The sequence below is a fragment of the Lycium ferocissimum genome, unplaced genomic scaffold (assembly GCF_029784015.1).
Source record: "Lycium ferocissimum isolate CSIRO_LF1 unplaced genomic scaffold, AGI_CSIRO_Lferr_CH_V1 ctg25686, whole genome shotgun sequence".
NCBI classification, from domain to species: domain Eukaryota; kingdom Viridiplantae; phylum Streptophyta; class Magnoliopsida; order Solanales; family Solanaceae; genus Lycium; species Lycium ferocissimum.
The window spans coordinates 1-19,897 of record NW_026722426.1 but is presented as its reverse complement, the minus strand read 5'-3'; the positions used below and the strand labels follow the sequence as shown (position 1 = coordinate 19,897).

The window sequence follows — 19,897 nt, the reverse complement described above, 5'->3', positions numbered from 1 at the left end:
CTTTAGGTAGATCTTGCAGGATGAATCCGGATTACATTGCAAGTGAGTATGACTTCGGGTGCTATAAACCTTGGATCCCATTTCAAAATAGTTAAGAGATATCCTCTAATGAACCAAAGACCTTCGTAAAGAATTTTATAATAACTTTCAGTTATTTGGTGATCTGAATAAATAGTAGTCAAGGCTTAAATGAATTAGGTTAATAGAGTTTCCACAAGAATTGTACTCTTTTTTAAAAATAGCTATAACCAATCCTTTTCCCAAAATAACTTTTTTTTTTCATAATTTGTATAGTTTTGCTCTGTTTTCAGCTGATTATGTCTGAATTTGTATGTTGTTGGCTATCAGTTTTGTAAAAAGCTAGTTTTGTTGGTTGCTGCTAGTTGGCAGATTCAAGAGTTTGCCAAATTACTTCTATATCCATTGCAAGGTTTGTCTGCATAATATTTGTTGAAGAAGTTGGCAACGAAATGAAAGACAACCTATCCAATCTGGTAACTTGTCTAGAAATGATTCACATGATATAGAAAATCTTCCAGGTATTATATTTTTGTGATAATCTTTTCTTCCTCTATAGTATAAAGTAGTTAGATAACTGATTTTTATAAATAATTAATTCCCCTTCTTTTTATCTTTGATTATTTGCAGATTATAGTGAGAGTGAAGAACAATCTAAGCGGCCTAGGGGTCCCACTATGATGCACTCAGGATGGGGAAAAGACGGTGACAATTTACATGTTGAATTGAATGATCGTGGACAAGTTATTGGTCCAGAAGCAGCTAGATTACATTCAAAACTTGGTGTGATAGCACGAAATGACATTTTAGCGCCATTGAATCATAGAGATTGGAGGCTTGTTCCTGATATGCACAAGGATATAATATGGAGTGACATTAAGGTTCTTAATATAAGCAAAACCTACATACTAAGATGTTTTTATTTTTATATATTTTTCTTGTATAAATGAGTTGTGTGTTACATATATATATGTAGGAAAATACTGATGCAACTGATGATATGAGACGCATTTTGATGATGTCAGTTGGATCTAAATGGAAAGAGTGGAAGCATGAAGCAAAATGTAGTGGCTATGACCCGTATAATACTGATATTGAGCGCTTAGCTCATCGTCCAAAGAGGGTTGCAGAAGATCAGTGGCGTTCATTAGTTCATTATTGGAGTTCAAAAGAAGCAAAGGTATTCCATTAATATCAATAATCATTTTCTGCTACTCCTTGACTATTATCTCATATATTATTGTGTTTATCTTTTCTAGGAAAAGAGCGAGAGAAACAAAGAAAGTCGAAAAAAGTTGACTATGCCACACACATCAGGAAGAAAAAGTCTTGCTCAAATTATAGATGATGTATGACATAATCACTATCTATTTTCTGCAATTTATGTATTAATTCTTGATTCCTTGCATATTTTACGATAATCTCTTACTATTCAACAGATGACAAAAGAGAATAATGGTGTAAAGCCAACTCGTATTGAGGTGTGGAAAAAAACTCACACTAGAGAGAATAAACAACCAATAAATGACATAGCCGGTGAAGTTATGGTAAATTCTTATTCTTTATAAATATTAAGGTACTTTAACTCCATTATAAGATTCTATTAACTTTCTGTCAATTTACCTTTCTTTCAAAAAGAAACAAATGGATGATCTTGCTGAGGTGTATCCCGAGTTAAATGTCCCTGGAAGTGCTCGCAATGATATATATTCACAAGTAATGGGACCGGACACTCATGGGATTGTTCGAACTCTAGGAAAAGGAGCAGCTCCAAGTCTAGTTTATGGCCCAGTATATAAACGATCACAGTTGGAGCAACGAGATTTTGATGCAAGGGTTGAGATAGAAGTTCAAAAAGCTACCGTAGCAATCCAAATTGATATGGATAAAAAGTTGGCTGAAGCAAAACAAAATATGGAAGCAAAAATGGATGAAAGAATGGATGAAAAGGTGAAGGAAAAAGTGAAGGCTGAGATGCAAGCATACGTACAGAGTATCGGTTTTATGAATGGCTCAAACAGTAAATCAATCAGTAATGAAGAGGTAAACAATTTTGTGCTCGGTTCACATTTTTTTCCTCTTTAAGTTAACTTTGCCATTTATTTTTCCTTTTAATTATACTAATCTTCCTCTTTGTGATAGCTTTCCCATAACTCAGTTGAAGACCGCCAACAATCATTATCTCCTGTTTCAGTTGTTCCAACAAAAAAGGTGAGTTCGTACGTATTGTAATTAGTAAACATTGAAGTTTCGAATGTGATTTTCCAGGTGTTGTCATCTCGTGTTTAAAGCAGAGTATGTGTTGTGCTCTTCTAATTCTCTGTTGATTCTTTGAGTTGGGGTGTTCTATGTAAGATCTTTGTTTGCTGTTTTTCATGATGTTCTGCCTTTTTTAGTTGGGTTATGTGTTCTTTTTACCCTTTTTGTTGTCATGTTCTCTTCTACCAATATGTTCGTGTTGTACGAATGAGGCTTTGAGGTTAGCAACTGGTTATGAGTTTCTGATAGATATTGTTATAGCCCGTATTTCGTATGTTCGGATAATTCGGGATAATTGCGAGAAGTTAAAGGCAAGATTATTTCCAAAATTATTTTAATGTACAAGTTGGTTATGAATATTATTTATGAACATTGGTAGTATGGAAATGTTGGGAAATTTGCAAATGGCATCATGGTAATTTTGCGGAAAGGCTAAGGGTAAAATGGGAATTTATGATGTTCTAGAAAAATTCATGGAATGGCCATGTTGGCCGAAAATGTAGCACATGTAAGTGTATGCTCACATTTTTTTTATGAGGGCTAAAGTGTACATAGGAAGACAATTAAGTCTTCTTTGTTATTTCAAGAAATTTCTAGAAAATGAAATGAAAATGATGACAAAAAAATAAGTCATCTTTGCCATGGAAAATAAGAAAATTCTAGAAATAAAGAAAGGGGAAAAAGAAAAGAAAAATCTAGAGAGGGGGTATGTGCCCCTCACATGCATGCAATATGTATATATATAAGAAAAGTGGTGGTCATATTTTAACAAGGAGAGAAAGAAAGAAAGAAAGAAAGAAAACAAAGAAGAGAGGGAGAATGAAAGGGCCATTCGGCCAACCATGGAAAAAAATTAGGCCTTGGAAATCTTGCTCCAAAAATTTGTTTCTTCATGTATTTTTACTAATTCAAGGATGCTCTTCAACATGGTATATTTGTTGAAGCAAGAGAATCGCTCTTTGGTGCAAAGTCCCAACCTTAGCTAAGTGAGGAAGTTGAAGGAAAAAGGTAAGAATTCAACCTTCTTTTCCATGTTATGGATGCTTGTGAATGTTGTGGTGTGTAGAAATAGATGGAATTCATGAAGAATATTGATGTTGTGTTGTGGCCGTATGCATGTGGTGTGTTTGGCCGTGTATGTTGGTGTTGTGTAAGGGTGATGAACCAATTATTTTATGTAGTGTGTTGCTTGTTATTATAATGTTATGAAATGAATGAAAATTCATGAAAATCTATGTATGGGGTTGCTAGCCCTATGGTATGAGAAGATAATTTTACTAAGTTGTGGTATGAATTGATGTGATTTGATATTCTAGTTGTTGTCATTGTGGATTGTGGTGTCATGAATGAAGTTAGTATGTGTTAGTGTGGTTCTTATATGAAGAATAAATTCACAATGTATGGATTGTTGATATAACTCATAAATTTGGAAGGAAGGAAGGTTTCGGGTAAAGTAAAATATTGATCGAGTTGGGTTGAGAATATTTTGTGGGTTGAATTGAATTGAATTGAATATTGAAGTGTTGCTAGAATAATTGTTGGCATTGTTGTTGGTTTGGCGAGTTCCATTCTCGGATTGTTGTTGATGATTTTGGGCCGAGCCAGATTCTCGGGATGGTGTATTTATAGGAGATCTTTGTCAAAATTTCGGCAGATCATAAGTGAATTTATTTGAAAAATTAAAGAGGCATAGTAATGAATCTAACAATTGTGTCAATTTTCTTGAATGTAGACTAGCGGCACAAGTTTGGACGGATAAGCGTAGCTAATAAGGCGCGGCACGGTATGTTGAGGCTCGTCCTTTTTCCTTCTATGGCATGAATCATACGTTGCGATTTTATAAATGCTCCCATAACGTCCTTATTTTCAAAAGTTAGAAGTTATGATTCCAAAGCATGATTTTCCTTCCTAAAAGTTTATGAATGTTTTCCAAAATATCCATTTTTCTCCAAAATCTAAGTTTTACGATTTTGAAAGTTTTTATGACCAAAACAACGACTATGATTTTATGATGACAATGATGATGCTAGATATGAGAAAATGACTAGGACGAATATGTCAAGGATATGTTCTCTACCATGAATACGACGATATGAAATGTTAAGCTATTTTTGGATAATGACTATTTTAAAGGTTTCAAAGTATATGAAATGATATGTCATGACCATTTTTTGTTTTCCCGTGATGTTATCCTTGATTGATAGTCTCGCCTTATAATTGTTCCTTCAAGGTGAGACAAAGCGATCATGATTATCCATAAAGTGATCGGAGGTTACCGACCTTACGTCACTCCGATAGAGTTGTAGTTTTCTTTGGGCTCTCTGCATGCTTTATTTATATACATATGATTTATTTTATGACACCGTGGGGAAGGGCGGGGAACACACACCGCTGGTGAGGCGCTTATACCCCGGACGCGGGAGGCCTGGACGCGGGCTTATACACCGATTCCTATATGGACGGGCGGGATGCCCGACGCGGGTCGGGCGTAAATGGATCGGGCCGAATATTCATGTTCGGCATTTACATGTTATATTTTATGGATCGGGGGGTGCACGTTCACTCGGATGACAGTTATATTATATTTATATATGTATATGGTCGGGCGGTAGTCCATATACACATATGGTCGGGATTATACACCGCACCTACACGGTCGGGCGGTTTACTTGCATATCTATATAGTACTCCAAAAAAGGTAAAGTTAACTTGCACATATACCTCTCATGGTAGACAAACATGATATGTTTATATCACTCTCCTATGTTGTGTTTATGTTCTCTATGTGATCTTCGTGATATTATTATACATGCCTTACATACTCGGTACATTTTTCGTGCGACGCCCTTTTTGTGTGGGCGCTGCGTTTCATGCCGCGCGGTACACTCGGACAAGTAAGAGCTATTGCGAGAAGACGTTCCGGCGGAGTTGGTAGACTCCATTTGTACACTGAGTGCTGCCGAGTCGGATTATATGTCTTTGTGCGGTTGTTCGAAGTTAGAGACTTTGCGGACGAGTCGTGGGTCTAGTGTGTCGTTTTGAAAATGGTTCCACGAGCCGATGTATTTTTATTATACATTATGTTACTGAGTCTTATGTTTACGGATTGTGTTTAATTGGAAACGACAAAAGATTTTGAAAGTTTTACTATGTATTTTATTTTTGTTTGATCTAAGAATCCAAAGAAAGTATGTATGTAATAAGAGTCGGCGGGTTCGCTCGGCTCCGAATATGGGGTCGGGTGCCCATCACACCCTAGTAGGATCGGGGTGTGACAAAGTGGTATCAGAGCAGCGGTCCTAAGGGTTGTCGCAAAGTCGTGTCCGGTAGAGTCACTGTTTATGGGTGTGAAGCCGGCCACATTTATAAACAGGAGGCTGCGGGGCATCTAGGAATTGTTGACCTTCTTTCTGTCCTGTGATCGTGCGATAGAGCCAAGTCATAAGAAAATGGAAGATTTCCTATATAAGCCGGAAGAAAGTGATAGAAGAAAGGCAGACGCTATGGAAGGCCATATTGATGTCCTAATGTAATTATTACGTCGCATGAAATTAGAAGCCGTATGGCCGGAATGTGTCATATACATATGTTCGCAAGGTGTTATCGAATATTTGCGACGTGTAGATTTGAATAGTAGGCATGGTAAAGGAGATCCTTCCGGAATGGGTACGTCTAACGGAAGAAGTGCGGAAAGGAAATACGATAAACGGCAATAAGTGAGATGCGACGTTTCAAGAAAGGTTATGGATTTGGCATGGCGATGAAGGTGCGATCACTACCCTCGGGAATGCGGAGGCCCGGGACAGAAAATAGTCATACACACGGTGGAAGGTGAACATTCGGAAAATACGAAAAGGGCAAAATAGTAATTACAAAAGAAAGGACGTGTTACGAAAATGTTTCGAAATCGGTAAGACTTCGACTTACTCCGAATATGTAATAAAGGTCATACGAGGGAGTGGACGCGATTATATCCATTAAGGCACCGAATTCCACCAAAGTTTCGAGGTTAAGCGTGCTCAGGTGGGAGCAATTCTATGATGGGTGACCCCCTGGGAAGTATGCAAGAAATCCGATATATTCAGACCTAAGAGACAAATGAGAAGTTAGGGTAGCCTAAGGGAAACTATAGCATATGGAATGGTTGGAGACCATAAGAGGGCGCGCAGGACGAGGCAGACTTGCTCGGTGAAGAGACAGGAAGTACATCACAGCCCTAGAAATATGATAGGCTTGAACAGTGTTTGGGAGTATTTTGTGGATTAGTTGATAGTAATTATATATATATATATATGAAGGTGTAGGATATCCCATAAATGATTGTATCGGTGGACATGTGAGTCCCAGCAATTGAAGCTACGGTATAGAAGGCATCAATCGAGTAAGGGTACCGAAGTTTGAGTGACGACAAGAGTAAATGGTACAAGTATTGCAAAATAAGCTGTTATTATTTTATTATAGTTTGAGAGTGGAAACGATAGTTGGAAAAGAAAGAAGAGAAAGGTAGGAAACCTCAGTAAGTGGAGATCTAAAGTGTCGAAAGCGATAAGAAACCCTCGCGCGAACTGTGGTGATATAGAACTCGAGAAGTAAGCATGTGAAAAGGGGATAAAGTGTGGTAGAAGAGGAGAAATATATGTTCGAGAACTAATTGCGACAAGTGAGGCTAAAGGAATAGTAACCGAGAAGCAAGAATTGAAGTAAGAGAAGGAATGACTAAGTTTAGTGACGATGTTATAAGACTTCGGTATTGAAAGGTATATAAAGGTAAGGGGTCGACGTTGCCGAGTGGAAGTTGAAGGTATGGAATAAGAATCCATGTGAGGTCGGAGGGATTTGATCTTAGCGGAAATAAGATAAAATGAAGGGAACATGTATAGGAGACCGCTCGGCTATAGCATCACAAATATAGTAAAAGACCCGATGAATAAGGGTGAAGAGAGAGCGAAAATTGTAAGGATTCTGTGCTAAGAACAAAAGTAGCGGAACACTTGCGAAATATGGACGTACAGCTACAGCACAGACGCGCAGTTAAAGAGGAACTATGGGCAAGTGAGTTAAGCAAGTGAAAGGACGAATAGTGGACGAAAGGGTATGGAAATGGAGACAAAATGCTGACATAGGCAGAAAGTAAAAGAAAAACTTGGGATTAGAAGTTTCCGATATGTTAGACACAGAGTTGGGAAGGAAGGCGAGGAATAAGGTATAGACGAAGACCTCATAAAAGGACTGTTGGCATATAAGGAACCCCTTAAAGGGGGGGAGAACATATTGTGAGCTTCAAGTCCAAATGAAGGAAACTCATTAGCCTGGAGCCAGGGTTTAAAGCATATCGGCCTGTTAAGGGAATACATGAAGGAAGTAGGAACAAGTTGGTGCAGTGGATTAGGAAACCTATGACACGGAATGAGGACGCATGTAAAGGCCGAGGAGTTCGATAATAAAAGAAATAAAGCAAGAGATAAGGAATCGGCATAAAGAGAAAGACAACTATAAAAGGGACCCCCCAGAAGTATTATGACACCCTATGAGGTCGGTTGAACATTCGAGGACGAATGTTCTAAAGGGGGGAGGATGTTATAGCCCGTATATTGCACGTTTGGAAATTTCGAGGTCGTCGTGGGAAGTTAAGGCAAGACCATTCTTAAAAATTATTTTAATGTACAAGTTGTTATAAATATTATTTATGACTATTATTAGTATGGAAATGTTGGGAAAGGTTAAGGGCAAAAGGGAAATTTGCAAATGGCATCATGGTAATTTTGCGGAAAGGCTAAGGGTAAAATGGGAATTTATGATGTTCTAGAAAAATTCATGGAATGGCCATGTTGGCCGAAAATGTAGCACATGTAAGTGTATGCTCACATTTTTTTTATGAGGGCTAAAGTGTACATAGGAAGACAATTAAGTCTTCTTTGTTATTTCAAGAAATTTCTAGAAAAATGAAATGAAAATGATGACAAAAAATAAGTCATCTTTGCCATGGAAAATAAGAAAATTCTAGAAATAAAGAAAGGGGAAAAAGAAAAGAAAAATCTAGAGAGGGGGGCATGTGCCCCTCACATGCATGCAATATGTATATATATATATAAGAAAGGGGTGGTCATATTTTAACAACGAGAGAGAAAGAAAGAAAGAAAGAAAGAAAACAAAGAAGAGAGAGGAGAATGAAAGGGCCATTCGGCCAACCATGGAAAAAAAAATTAGGCCTTGGAAATCTTGCTCCAAAATTTGTTTCTTCATGTATTTTTACTAATTCAAGGATGCTCTTCAACATGGTATATTTGTTGAAGCAAGAGAATCGCTCTTTGGTGCAAAGTCCCAACCTTAGCTAAGTGAGGAAGTTGAAGGAAAAAGGTAAGAATTCAACTTTCTTTTCCATGTTATGGATGCTTGTGAATGTTGTGGTGGGTAGAAATAGATGGAATTCATGAAGAATATTGATGTTGTGTTGTGGCCGTATGCATGTGGTGTGTTTGGCCGTGTGTATTGGTGTGGTGTAAGGGTGATGAACCAATTATTTTATGTAGTATGTTGGTTGTTGTTGTAATGTATAGAAATGAATGAAAATTCATGAAAATCTATGTGAGAAGTGTATGAGAAGATAATTTTATTTGGTAAGTTGTGGTAAATTGATGTGATTATGATATTCTAGAGGTTTAGTTTGAGATGAATTGTGGATTATGTGGTCATCAAATGAAGGGTGTTGTTGAAGTTAGCATATGAAGGATGATGACAATGTATGGATTGTTGTATAATTGGAAGGTTTCGGGTAAAGTAAAATATTGTTGACTTTGAGTTGTTGTGAGATTTCGGGTGAGATTAATTGGGTTGCTAGAATATGTGGGTTGAATTGAATTGAATTGAATATTGAAGTGTTGTTAGTAAATTGTTGGCATTGTTGTTGGTTTGGCGAGTTCCATTCTCGGATTGTTGTTATGATTAATTGGGCCGAGTTAGATTCTCGGGACGGTGTATTTACGGGAGATCTTTGTAGAAATTTCGGCATCATAAGTGAATGTATTTGAAAATTAAGACAAGTGTGCTTATGATAATGAACTAACAATTGTGTTAATTTTCTTGAATGTAGACTAGCGGCCAAGTTCGGACGGATAAGCGTAGCTAATAAGGCGCGGCACAGGTATGTTAAGGCACGTCCTTTTTCTTCTATGGCATGAATCATACGTTGCGATTTTATAAATGCTCCCATAATGTCCTTATTTTCAAAAGTTAGAAGTTATGATTTCTGTTACATCCCGTATTTTGAACGACGGGACGATTCGGGTTAACTATGATAAGTTAGGATTAAGACCATTCCGGGACGCGAAGTCGAGATTTGGTGACCTTGATTTGTCGTGTGACCTAAGTGTATATGACGTTATTGGTATGGAAACATAAAGAAACTTCGGGACCAAAAGTGGAAATTGTGAAGTTGGCATTATTGAAAAAATTGGAGAATAAAACTTGGCCGTAGCGGCCCACCTTTGAGTGGGCCATGGCCACATGGTTGGCTATTATATGAAAGGAAAAGATGACTAAGGGACCATTATTTCATCTTCTCAAGACTTAGAAAATCAAGAAACTTGGAGAGCAAAACCCCTCCCCTGATAGGCAAGAACCTCCAAAATCAAGACCAAGATCAAGTTCTCTCCCAAAATTATTTCTTTGATGCAAATCTACTAATTCAAGGTGCTTATAACGTGGAGTTGTTGTTTCAAGCGTTGGGTTGTTCGTTTTCATCCTTGGCCAACTTTGGACAAGTTGAGGATTTGTGAAGAAAGGTAAATTCTAATCTTGATTTATGAGGAGGAAGGTTTATATGTGTTGTTGTATGTTATTATGGATGAAATTCATGGAAATTTTGTATTTGGAGGTGAGGCCGTGTGAGTATGAAATTGGCCGTGCAAGTGTGTGTGTTGTGTTAAAGTTGGTGCATGAGTTTTATGTAGCATGTTTGGTTATTGTAGAGGTGTTGAAACAAATGAAAATCATCAATATGTATGTATGTGAGTTGGCAGGCTATGGCCTTTTGTATGTGTCAAGAAATGAATCAACTTTCTTAGAGTTTTGGGTTGTTGTTGTTGTGTGGATTCTATGTTGAAATAATAGTTTAATGATTCGAATTGGTATTGTAAGTGTTGTGGGCTGTTTTGGAAGATTTTGTGTATTTAGTGTAATTTTTATGTTTATGGAAATGACATAGTTTAGGCTTATGGATGGTTGGAGTAAAATTATGACTTGAAGCAAAGAAATGTTGTTAGAGTTGAGGTTCTCGGTTTGGGGACCATTTAGGGTGGATTGGAGTATTTGTTGGGTTGTTGGAAATATTGTATGAATTATTTAAGGAGTTCTTGAATGTTGATTGAATGGTTTTGGATTGATAATTGAATGTCAAAGTAGTTTGATTACATGTTGATTTGTATGTACGTAGTTGTAGTTTTAACATAATTGGAATATTGTTGGAATGTGTGGAGAAGGGATCTTTTAATGATCGAATGTGTTTCGAATTGATCGGATATTGTTAGATGATTGTTGGTTTGTTGTGTTGTTGAATTTGGCGAGTTGAATTCTAGAAGTTAGTCCATTTATAAAGTGCTGCCCAAATTTCCGTGAGACTATGTGTGTCAATTGAAATGAACTTCTATATGCTTGGTTGGCGTTGGTATTTATTAATGTCATGTAGATCTTGGAGAACTCGAGATATAGGTTTGATTGGATTAGCGTTGTGTGCAAGCGAGGTATGTAAAGCTTAACTTTTCTTTCTTTTGGCATGTGTCTTAGCTCAATATAGGCTACGATACTAGCCTCGAAAATTCCATTCTCATAATCCGAGCATGTCTATGATTCGCGTTTGTCTTTTTGGTACTCGTATGTTGATGTGAGAAAATATTGGTTTTTGATGTTGTTGGAAAAAAATTGATTTTAAAGTTGCATAAAAACTTAGTTTTCAAAAGAGTTTTATTCTTAAACGATGTTGAAACTACGAACGCTCATAACTTTCGGCTAAGGGCTCGGATTGCCTCGATATCGTCGGTGGGAGGTTGTATGACGTGTGATGAGTATGTTTTCCGTAGGCGGGCCGCCTAAGGTTGACACTCGTCCGTGGGTCCCGCGACCTTCCTTTGTACCTTTATGATGACGTTTGAGAGAGTTTGGTACGACGATTTTCCCGATTCCCAAGTACGGTCATTTTACTTACTTTTTGAACCTATGGTAATGATTTTATGCATATGGTTACTCACGACTCTGCTCGTGCGGTTGTTGGTATATCGTTCGCCGGTTCCCGGCCGGTTTTGTTGTCGTGCGCACTATGACATATTCTGGTGTTATCCGTGTTACGGTTCCCGAGACCTCGCCATAGGGCGGTTCCGTTTATGGAGTTATCTTTGTGATATGGCTTATGATGGGTTGTGATGATGTGTTGCGTTCGGGGTTGTATGGAGATTTGAAACCTTCGGTGTTATCTTGTTATGGCGCCATCGACAAAGGCGACCATATTTTACGTGCCCTTTTTGCATGCTTTCTATTTGAAAATAAACATTTGGCATTTTGGAAATGTACTTACTTTTGGTACTTGTTTCGAGTGTGACTCGGTTATTTATCGTATTTTACGCTTTGCATACTCGGTACATATTTCGTACCGACCCCCCTTTCTTCGGGGTCGCGTTTCATGCCGCGAGCGGACCCGACCGGTTGGCGATCCGCCGCCTTGGGAGACCTATCTCTTTGTGTTGGAGTGCTCCTTTTATCTCGAGCCACATTTTGGTACATACTCGTTCGTTGCATATACGCGTGTGTGTGTGTTCGAAGGCACGCGGGGCCCTGTCCCGTTATATGATTCTGTTGGTTTGTTTAGAGGCCTGTAGACGTATATGTGGGTTGTGTGCCTACCCTGTACAGGTGTGTTTGTATGTTATATGTTTTGGGCCAGTGCGCCATCGGATAGCCTTATCGGCTTTCGATATATGTATATATATATGTGTTTGAGTTTGAGATGTGTTTGAAGTAGCGTTTGATATTCGTATCGGCATAAGCCAGCTGTGTGTGATTCGGATTCGATGAGTGTGTTTGAGTGCCCAACTCGGGCACTAGTCACGGCCTACGGATTCAAAGCATGATTTCCTTTCTAAAAGTTTATGAATGTTTTCCAAAATATTCATTTTTCTTTAAAATCCAAGTTTTACTATTTTTGAAAGTTTTTATGACCAAAACAACGACTATGATTCTATGATGACAATGATGATGCCAGATATGCGAAAATGACTATGAGTAATATGTCAAGGATATGTTCTTACCATGAATACGACGATATGAAATGTTAAGCTATTTTTGGATAATGACTATTTTAAAGGTTTCAAAGTATATGAAATGATATGTTATGACCCTGTTTTATGTTTTCCCGTGATGCTATCCTTGATTGATAGTCTCGCCTTATAATTGTTCCTCCAAGGTGAGACAAAGCGCCGATGATTATTCCATAAAGTAATCGGAGGTTACCGACCTTACGTCACTCCGACGGATACATGACTTTTCTTTGGGCTCTCCTGCATGCTTACATGATATATGCACATGATATATGTATATGTATATGGGGAAGTATGGGGAAAGGTGAGGCGCTATAGACGCATAGCCACCTAATCAGTTGGTACAATATGATACCATCCCGGACGCGGATGCCGGACGCGGATATGTGGGTAAATGGATCGGCCGAACGTTCCTCGGCATTATATATGTATATGGATCGGGCCGCACGTTCCGCGCATTATATTATATTATATATGTATATGGATCGGGCCGCACGTTCCGAACAATATGATATGAGGATCGGGCCGCACGTTCCGCAAACACTAAGCATGCATGGTATTCGCCAAAAAGGACACTCATATGTACAGGTTGCTCTCCTATATCATGATATGTTCTATATTTCTTTTATGTCATTAATTATGTTATGTATCTCTCGTATATTATTATACATGCCTTACATACTCAGTACGTTGCTCGTACCGACGCCCTTTTGTGGGCGCTGCGTTTCATGCCGCGGTACACTCGGACAAGTAAGAGCTATTGCGAGAAGACGTTCCGGCGGAGTTGGTAGGCTCCATTTGTACCGGAGGCCGCCGAGTCGATTATATGTCTTTGTGCAGCTTGTTCGAAGTTAGAGACTTTGCATGCGTAGTCGTGAGTCCGCAGTGCCGCTTTCGAGAGTGGGTCCTTTAGCTAATATATTTTTATTACGCATTAGGTTACAGAGTCTTTACGCTTATAGACTGTGTTTAAATTGAGAAACGACAAAAAGAAATTTTGAAAATTTTACTATGTATTTTACCTTTATTTGATTTAAGCATCCAAAGAGAATATATGAGTAATAAGAGTCAGCGGGTTCGACAGATATGATCTTGAACAACCACTTTTATATCTTTGCTTTAGATTTCTTTACTCTCTGTTTATGATTTTCAACTTCATGCTTGAATAGATAGATTTTGTCTGATAAATTGAAGAAACAAAGTGTCAGTTACAGCAAGCTAATTACCTGCTAATTCTCAGTGTATTTCCTTTTTCCTTTTACTCCTTTTAAAAATTTATTTTAATCTCCTTACTATGTGTGTGCTCTAGAGAAAAATGAACTATGGGTACTCTGCAAGTGTTAGAATTTGACAAGTTTGACTAGCTGTGGATAATTATGGTGAGGCATGTTCAGAAACACGTATTTTATTTATGTCTTCAACCATGTTTTGCTGAACTCATTTGAACTTCGTGAATGGGGTGGGCTCATTTACCGAGAGTTTACCGTGATTTTTAATGATGTGATTTGAATCCTTGAAATAAATTAGAAGTAGTAATACGAAATTGTGTTAGCACCTTGGAATCACTTTCCCACTGAACGCCAAGATAGGTCTTTACCTTGGACTTTTAAAAACATTGTGGAGCTCTGTTGGTTGTTTTTGTTGTCGGTTCATTTTTTGCTTAGATAAACTTAAGGAAGCTGATATTCACAGTCCAAGGGTGTATTCCATCACTCCGTCAACTCTCAGATTTCCTATTATTTCTCTTTTTCTTGCCATGATATTTACAGGCCAAAACTAAGTTGTTTTCCTTGCTCCCTGAGATCTCTTCTTCCTCTTTTCCTCTTTGTTTCTTCATATCACAACAATCTGCACTTCTGCAACTGTCAAACTTCCATCAAGTTCTTTTTATTATATGGTACATCACTAGAATGTCATTGTGTCAGTTGCTAGGTAAAATCATGCGACAATTCAGTTCTGTGTGGTGGCATGCTAGTAAAGGTATATAGTGGTTACATGATTAACCGTGACCTTGTTTGTTAGCTATTTAAAAATTGATGGGTCTATTTTTGGATGGTGTTTTCTGATTTGCGAGAGAATATTTCTTCGCAGGTTAACTTAATCAAGAACACCACAAATAATGGAGTTGACACACAAAAAAAGAAGTGGGTAAGTTTGAAAAAACATGTAAAACACTTTTAAATTTTTTCCGTTTATTACATGATTTTAATTCTATTTTTCTGTCTTATTCTTTTGCAGCACTTTTGAAGAGTGTGTGATACCAATTATTGGCAAGTGATGCTCGAATTGTGGAAAGATGAATTCCATTTTTCTTGTTGCAGAATTTATTCTAGAAGTTTAGGGAATTAAAGAGAGTTTGGCGTATTTTCATGTTGAAATCACTTTAGCTTTTATGTTTTAGTTAGAATTTGTTTTATTTGAGATAGAACAAGAAGTCCTTTGATTTGACAGCGTCTAACTTGCAAGGAGACCTTTCTCTGCTATGTCCTTTGAAATACAATTGATTGACTTTTACTATTTCATAATATTTTATTACATTGTGTATAAAGGTTGATCTTTATGATTGTTTGATATAAATATTTTCTTTATGATGAAAACTGAACAGTGAATTATTATTAATACTTTTGAATATTTGGTACCGACATTAGTCTAAATGTCGAAATTTTACAAAATAGCAAAGCGACATTTAACAAAGATTGAAAATAAATGTCGTAAATTTTTTGGTGACAATTTCACAAAAATGTCAAAAATAGCAAAGCGACATTTAATAAAGGTTATAAATAAATGTCGCAAATTTTTTATCGACATTTAACAAAAATGTCAAAAATACCAATGCGACATTTAATAAAGGTTGTAAATAAATGTCGCAAAAGTTTTACCAACATTAGTTTAAATGTCGGCAATTTTAAGTGACGTTTCCAAAATGTCGTAAATAAATGTCGTAAATTTCTCACCGACATTTGCCTAAATGTCGGAAAATTTCCGACACTGAAATGTACGACATTTGACACAAATGTAAATTAAATGTCGGGAAATGAATTTGCGACATTTAAGAAGCGTAATACGACATTTATATAATGTCGTCGTATCTCTACTTTCTTGTAGTGTCATAACTGAAATAGAGAGTCCAGGAGACAAGTATGAAAATCAAGATATCACTGTACCTGTGCCTTATGAAATAAAATCATGCATAGGTATATCATATACCATATCCGGCCCATTATGGACTCGGTGAAATAAGTCGTATACATGTATACCATGTCCGGCCCATCATGGGACTCGGTGCCATCCTTATATCATCATATCATCATATATATATATATACTGTACCCGGCCCCCTAGTGTGGGACTCGGTGAACAATGCAGTGAAACTGTGCACGAAAACATACCCAGCCTGGGACTTGGTGAAAGATATAATGATAACATGCACGAGCAGAGTAGTGAGCAACCATATGCAAACTAAATCATCATCTGAGACTCCATGGAATATGTAGAACGAACTAACACTCGAGTACCAAAGAGGACAGTCATGTCAAGTGTTCTTTAGATGTCACGATAGATTATATCAAATAGAACCTCCGGAATCATAGACACGTATCAAGATAACATGTAATAGCTTATGGAAGTCAAGGACATTAGCCATCCTAGTGTCTCTAAGAATAAGAGCTTATACATTCGTCGCTTGTTCTTTTCATAAAAATCATGCCAAAAGAAAGAAAGGATAGCTTTACATACCTTTATTGCTTATCCGTGATACAATACGTATACGCTGCCCGAAGTGTCTCAACCTATATTAAGACGTCAAGAACTATGGTTAAGCTACGGGAAGGTTCAAAACGTATTGCAACGTTAGTAGCTCATTTCTAGAAAATTAGGCGCATTTCCCCTATATTCAAGCCAACTATAAAACAACCAAATCAACATCCATGACCACACATTTAAGTACTATATCAAGACTAACCAAGACAAGATTTAAGGATACTCCGAACAGCCCGCATAACATTCCGATCAGCCCACACACCACAACATTCACTAATAGTTAACCTAACGATTACGACGTATCCAAGTTATTCTTAATAATCTATAGTCATAACATTTCATCGAAAAGACCTTATAACAGTCCAACCATTATAACAACACGATGCAAGGTCTTAATTATACTTAATCCTCCAATTCAACAAGAATAACAACACGCCCCAAAACGAAATTTACAATTAACATAACAATGCCCGATAATCCTACGAACACCTAAGAACATACCAAGCAAACCACATACGTTTCATATACGATATCTTATACGCTTCTTTTTATCCAAATTCGGGAATCATATCAGAACACACGACAACAACATCAATTATTCGTACACGACAACAACATCACTTATTCAACAAATTCTTTAAAACAGCCCACAAAATAAATACAACTTCAACTTTAACCATCAATTTCCTTCACTTTCATCATATAATCCATGACAACAACAACTACAACACTAATTAAAATTAATCCACCATTTTTTATTAGAGCAAATTTCCTACACGGCCCAAACAACACCTCAACATCAACATATACAATTCCTTCACTTTTAACGTATAATCCATAACATTAATAACAATAACAACAATCAAGCCCAACCTAATTTGAACAACTCCAATTAAATCCATTTCAACACCAACACTAATCATGCAATTTTCTTACTTCCAATTCCACTTAATACAAATTAATCTCTCCATTACAACATCATTAACTCCAATTTCATGACAAAAGAAGAAATCTTACCTCCAATTTGATTAGGGCAGATTCTACAATAGCTTGCACCATTTGCACCACTTCATCTTCTTCAACTTAAATTCTAATGTTGCTGCCTCCTTTGGGACATTTGGAACACTTTTATGGAGTTGAAATTCTCTTCCTCTTCACCATTTAGGGCTGGTCGTGGAACGCAAAATATGGGTACATGTGGCTCTCTCTCTACTTCAACTTGGTGAAGATGAAGTGCCTCTCTCTCTAATTCAGCTTTGTGAATGGAAAATATGAATTATGAGTCATATTATGTTATTTATATGCAAGCTACCATGTTGACAAGTGTCCCACTATGGCATGGACCAATCAGATTTGGCCATGTTGTAGTGGGGCCCACTTAGTGCATTAATGACTTAATTAATCCTAATTAATCTCTAATCCCCACTTAATAATCTAATCATGGTTAATTAATCCCTAATCTCCACTAATATTTCTACACTAATTAAAATTTATAAGCAAATCGTGCACTTATTAAAATCGGGGATTAAAAGTCCTTGTCTCATATCCAAAAATAATCTTGTCCATGGACTTATGTCGATTAGCTTACGAATAATTCATCATACGAAAATACGGGATATAACACATACAACTTATGGATGCCCCTTCGAGACTTAAGAGGTCAAGGATACACGAGATCCTATGCCGCCTAAGAGAAGAGTCTTTGGAACTCGCTTGCTTACTCTGTTCATTCATAAGATAAGGATCATGCCAAAAGAATAGAAAGAACAGCCTTAACATACCTGGAAGCTTACTTTCCGACTTTCCAACCTATCTCCTGTCTTGTAATCTATTTACGATTGTTCGTAGTCTCGTAATCTACATATAAAATCATTCATACTATTGTTAGGCTCACCATCATACACTTGTCTCAAACCTTTAATTAAAATCCTTTTAGAATCTGTCGAAATTCGGGCAGTATCTCCCCTTCTTATATGTCTAGCCCGAAATCACAATCCAAAGAACCAACAACAACAACAACAATACCAATATCAACAACAATATTATCAATACCAATATATTCCATAAACATCCCACATGATGTTTATCCAATTTCACAACCAACAAATTCGTTATACGATCATTTAATAGCTTTATCTCCATAAATAAACTTAAATCAATATCAATAAGAGAAGATTCATACCTTACTCCTGCTAGAACCATAATATTTTCACTTTCCACCTTGAATACAAGCCAAGATTCATCACAACACAATATTATAATCACAACCATACGCTGTCCGAACCTAAATCCGGAGATTCCACTTGATTGGCGCTAAAATTTTATGGCGTAAGTTTGGAGAAGGTTCTAGAGGGTTGGGGATGGTTTCCAGGGGTTATGGGATGAAAATAAGGAGTAAACGTCCTTTATATAATGTCTTAGAGTTGGTTTGCACCGACCTAGTTTTTGCTCTGCGCGTTCGCGCCACCTTGGGTGCGTTCGCGCAGAGTAAATCCTCTGCCCGGACAGTTTGTCTTAAAATGCTCATAACATTTGATCCCGATGTCCGATCAATGCGCGGTGTTTTTGCGTTGGAAATAGGCTTCTTAAACTTCAATTTAGGCTTTTGCTTTGCTCCAAAATTCCTCATATACTAAAAGAAATTCTTTCTCCAAGTTGGGCCAAAATTACCCTTCATATTTTCTCTATAGTTCCAACAAACTTAATTTCCTTAAATCACTTGTCCTCCAATCCTTCCATAGCTTATTATATGAACTTAAACCCTCATAACCATAAGATGAACACATATAATCTCACATACCTCTTGAAAGGTAGCTCGAATCTCAACATACTAAACTACAGGGCGTAACAAAAGAAGCTTGAGCTTTTGAAAGCTCTCCTCACAATTATCCGTCCACTGGAAGGGAATATCCTTTTGAGTCAATCTGGTCAAGGATGAAGAAATAGTAGCAAAACCCTTCACAAAGTGATTGTAATAAATGGCCAAACCCACAAAACTATGAATCTCAATAACAGTGGTGGGCCTCGCCCAATCCCTCCCAGCCTCAATCTTCTGTGAATCAACCATTATCCCATCCTTAGACACAACATTGCCCAAGAATGCTACAGACTCTAACAAGAACTCACACTTAGAAAACTAAGCCAACAGGCTATGTTCCTTCAACAACCCAAGAACAGAACGAAGGTGGCTCTCATGCTCCCCTATACTCTTGGAATACACCAAGATGTCATCAATAAGCAAAATCACAAAGGAATCAAGGAATGGCCTAAAGATGCCATTCATCTGTTACACCTCGAAAATTCCCCCATTGACGTACAGTGAATAGACTAACGAGGGGTATGAGGTATGCGAGGTTTGGACAAGTAATAAATAGTATTTGATGATTCTAATTAAGATTTCCAAAGACATTTGAGTTAGTGAAAGAAAGTTGTTAAGGAAAGCAAGTCATATGTTGTGTGTCGGATAGGAATTACGAGTATTGAGTTAATGGTGTATTAATGATGCTTCGAGGAAGAGTTATGACATCCCTTAGAATGGTATTGAGGTTTTAAACAAG

The 19,897-nt window shown here is 37.3% G+C and overlaps 1 protein-coding gene across 1 annotated transcript; it reads left to right on the top strand.

Annotated features, from left to right (window-relative positions):
- Positions 1-456: 456 nt before the first annotated feature.
- Positions 457-15,084, top strand: LOC132043507 (uncharacterized; the record flags this gene model as incomplete). The annotated part of the gene is made up of 9 exons (XM_059433985.1): positions 457-539; positions 649-899; positions 995-1,198; positions 1,278-1,367; positions 1,458-1,565; positions 1,657-2,061; positions 2,161-2,229; positions 14,673-14,725; positions 14,820-15,084. Coding segments are annotated over 9 exons (1,303 nt in total), but the record flags the coding sequence as incomplete, so codon positions are not given.
- Positions 15,085-19,897: the final 4,813 nt, after the last annotated feature.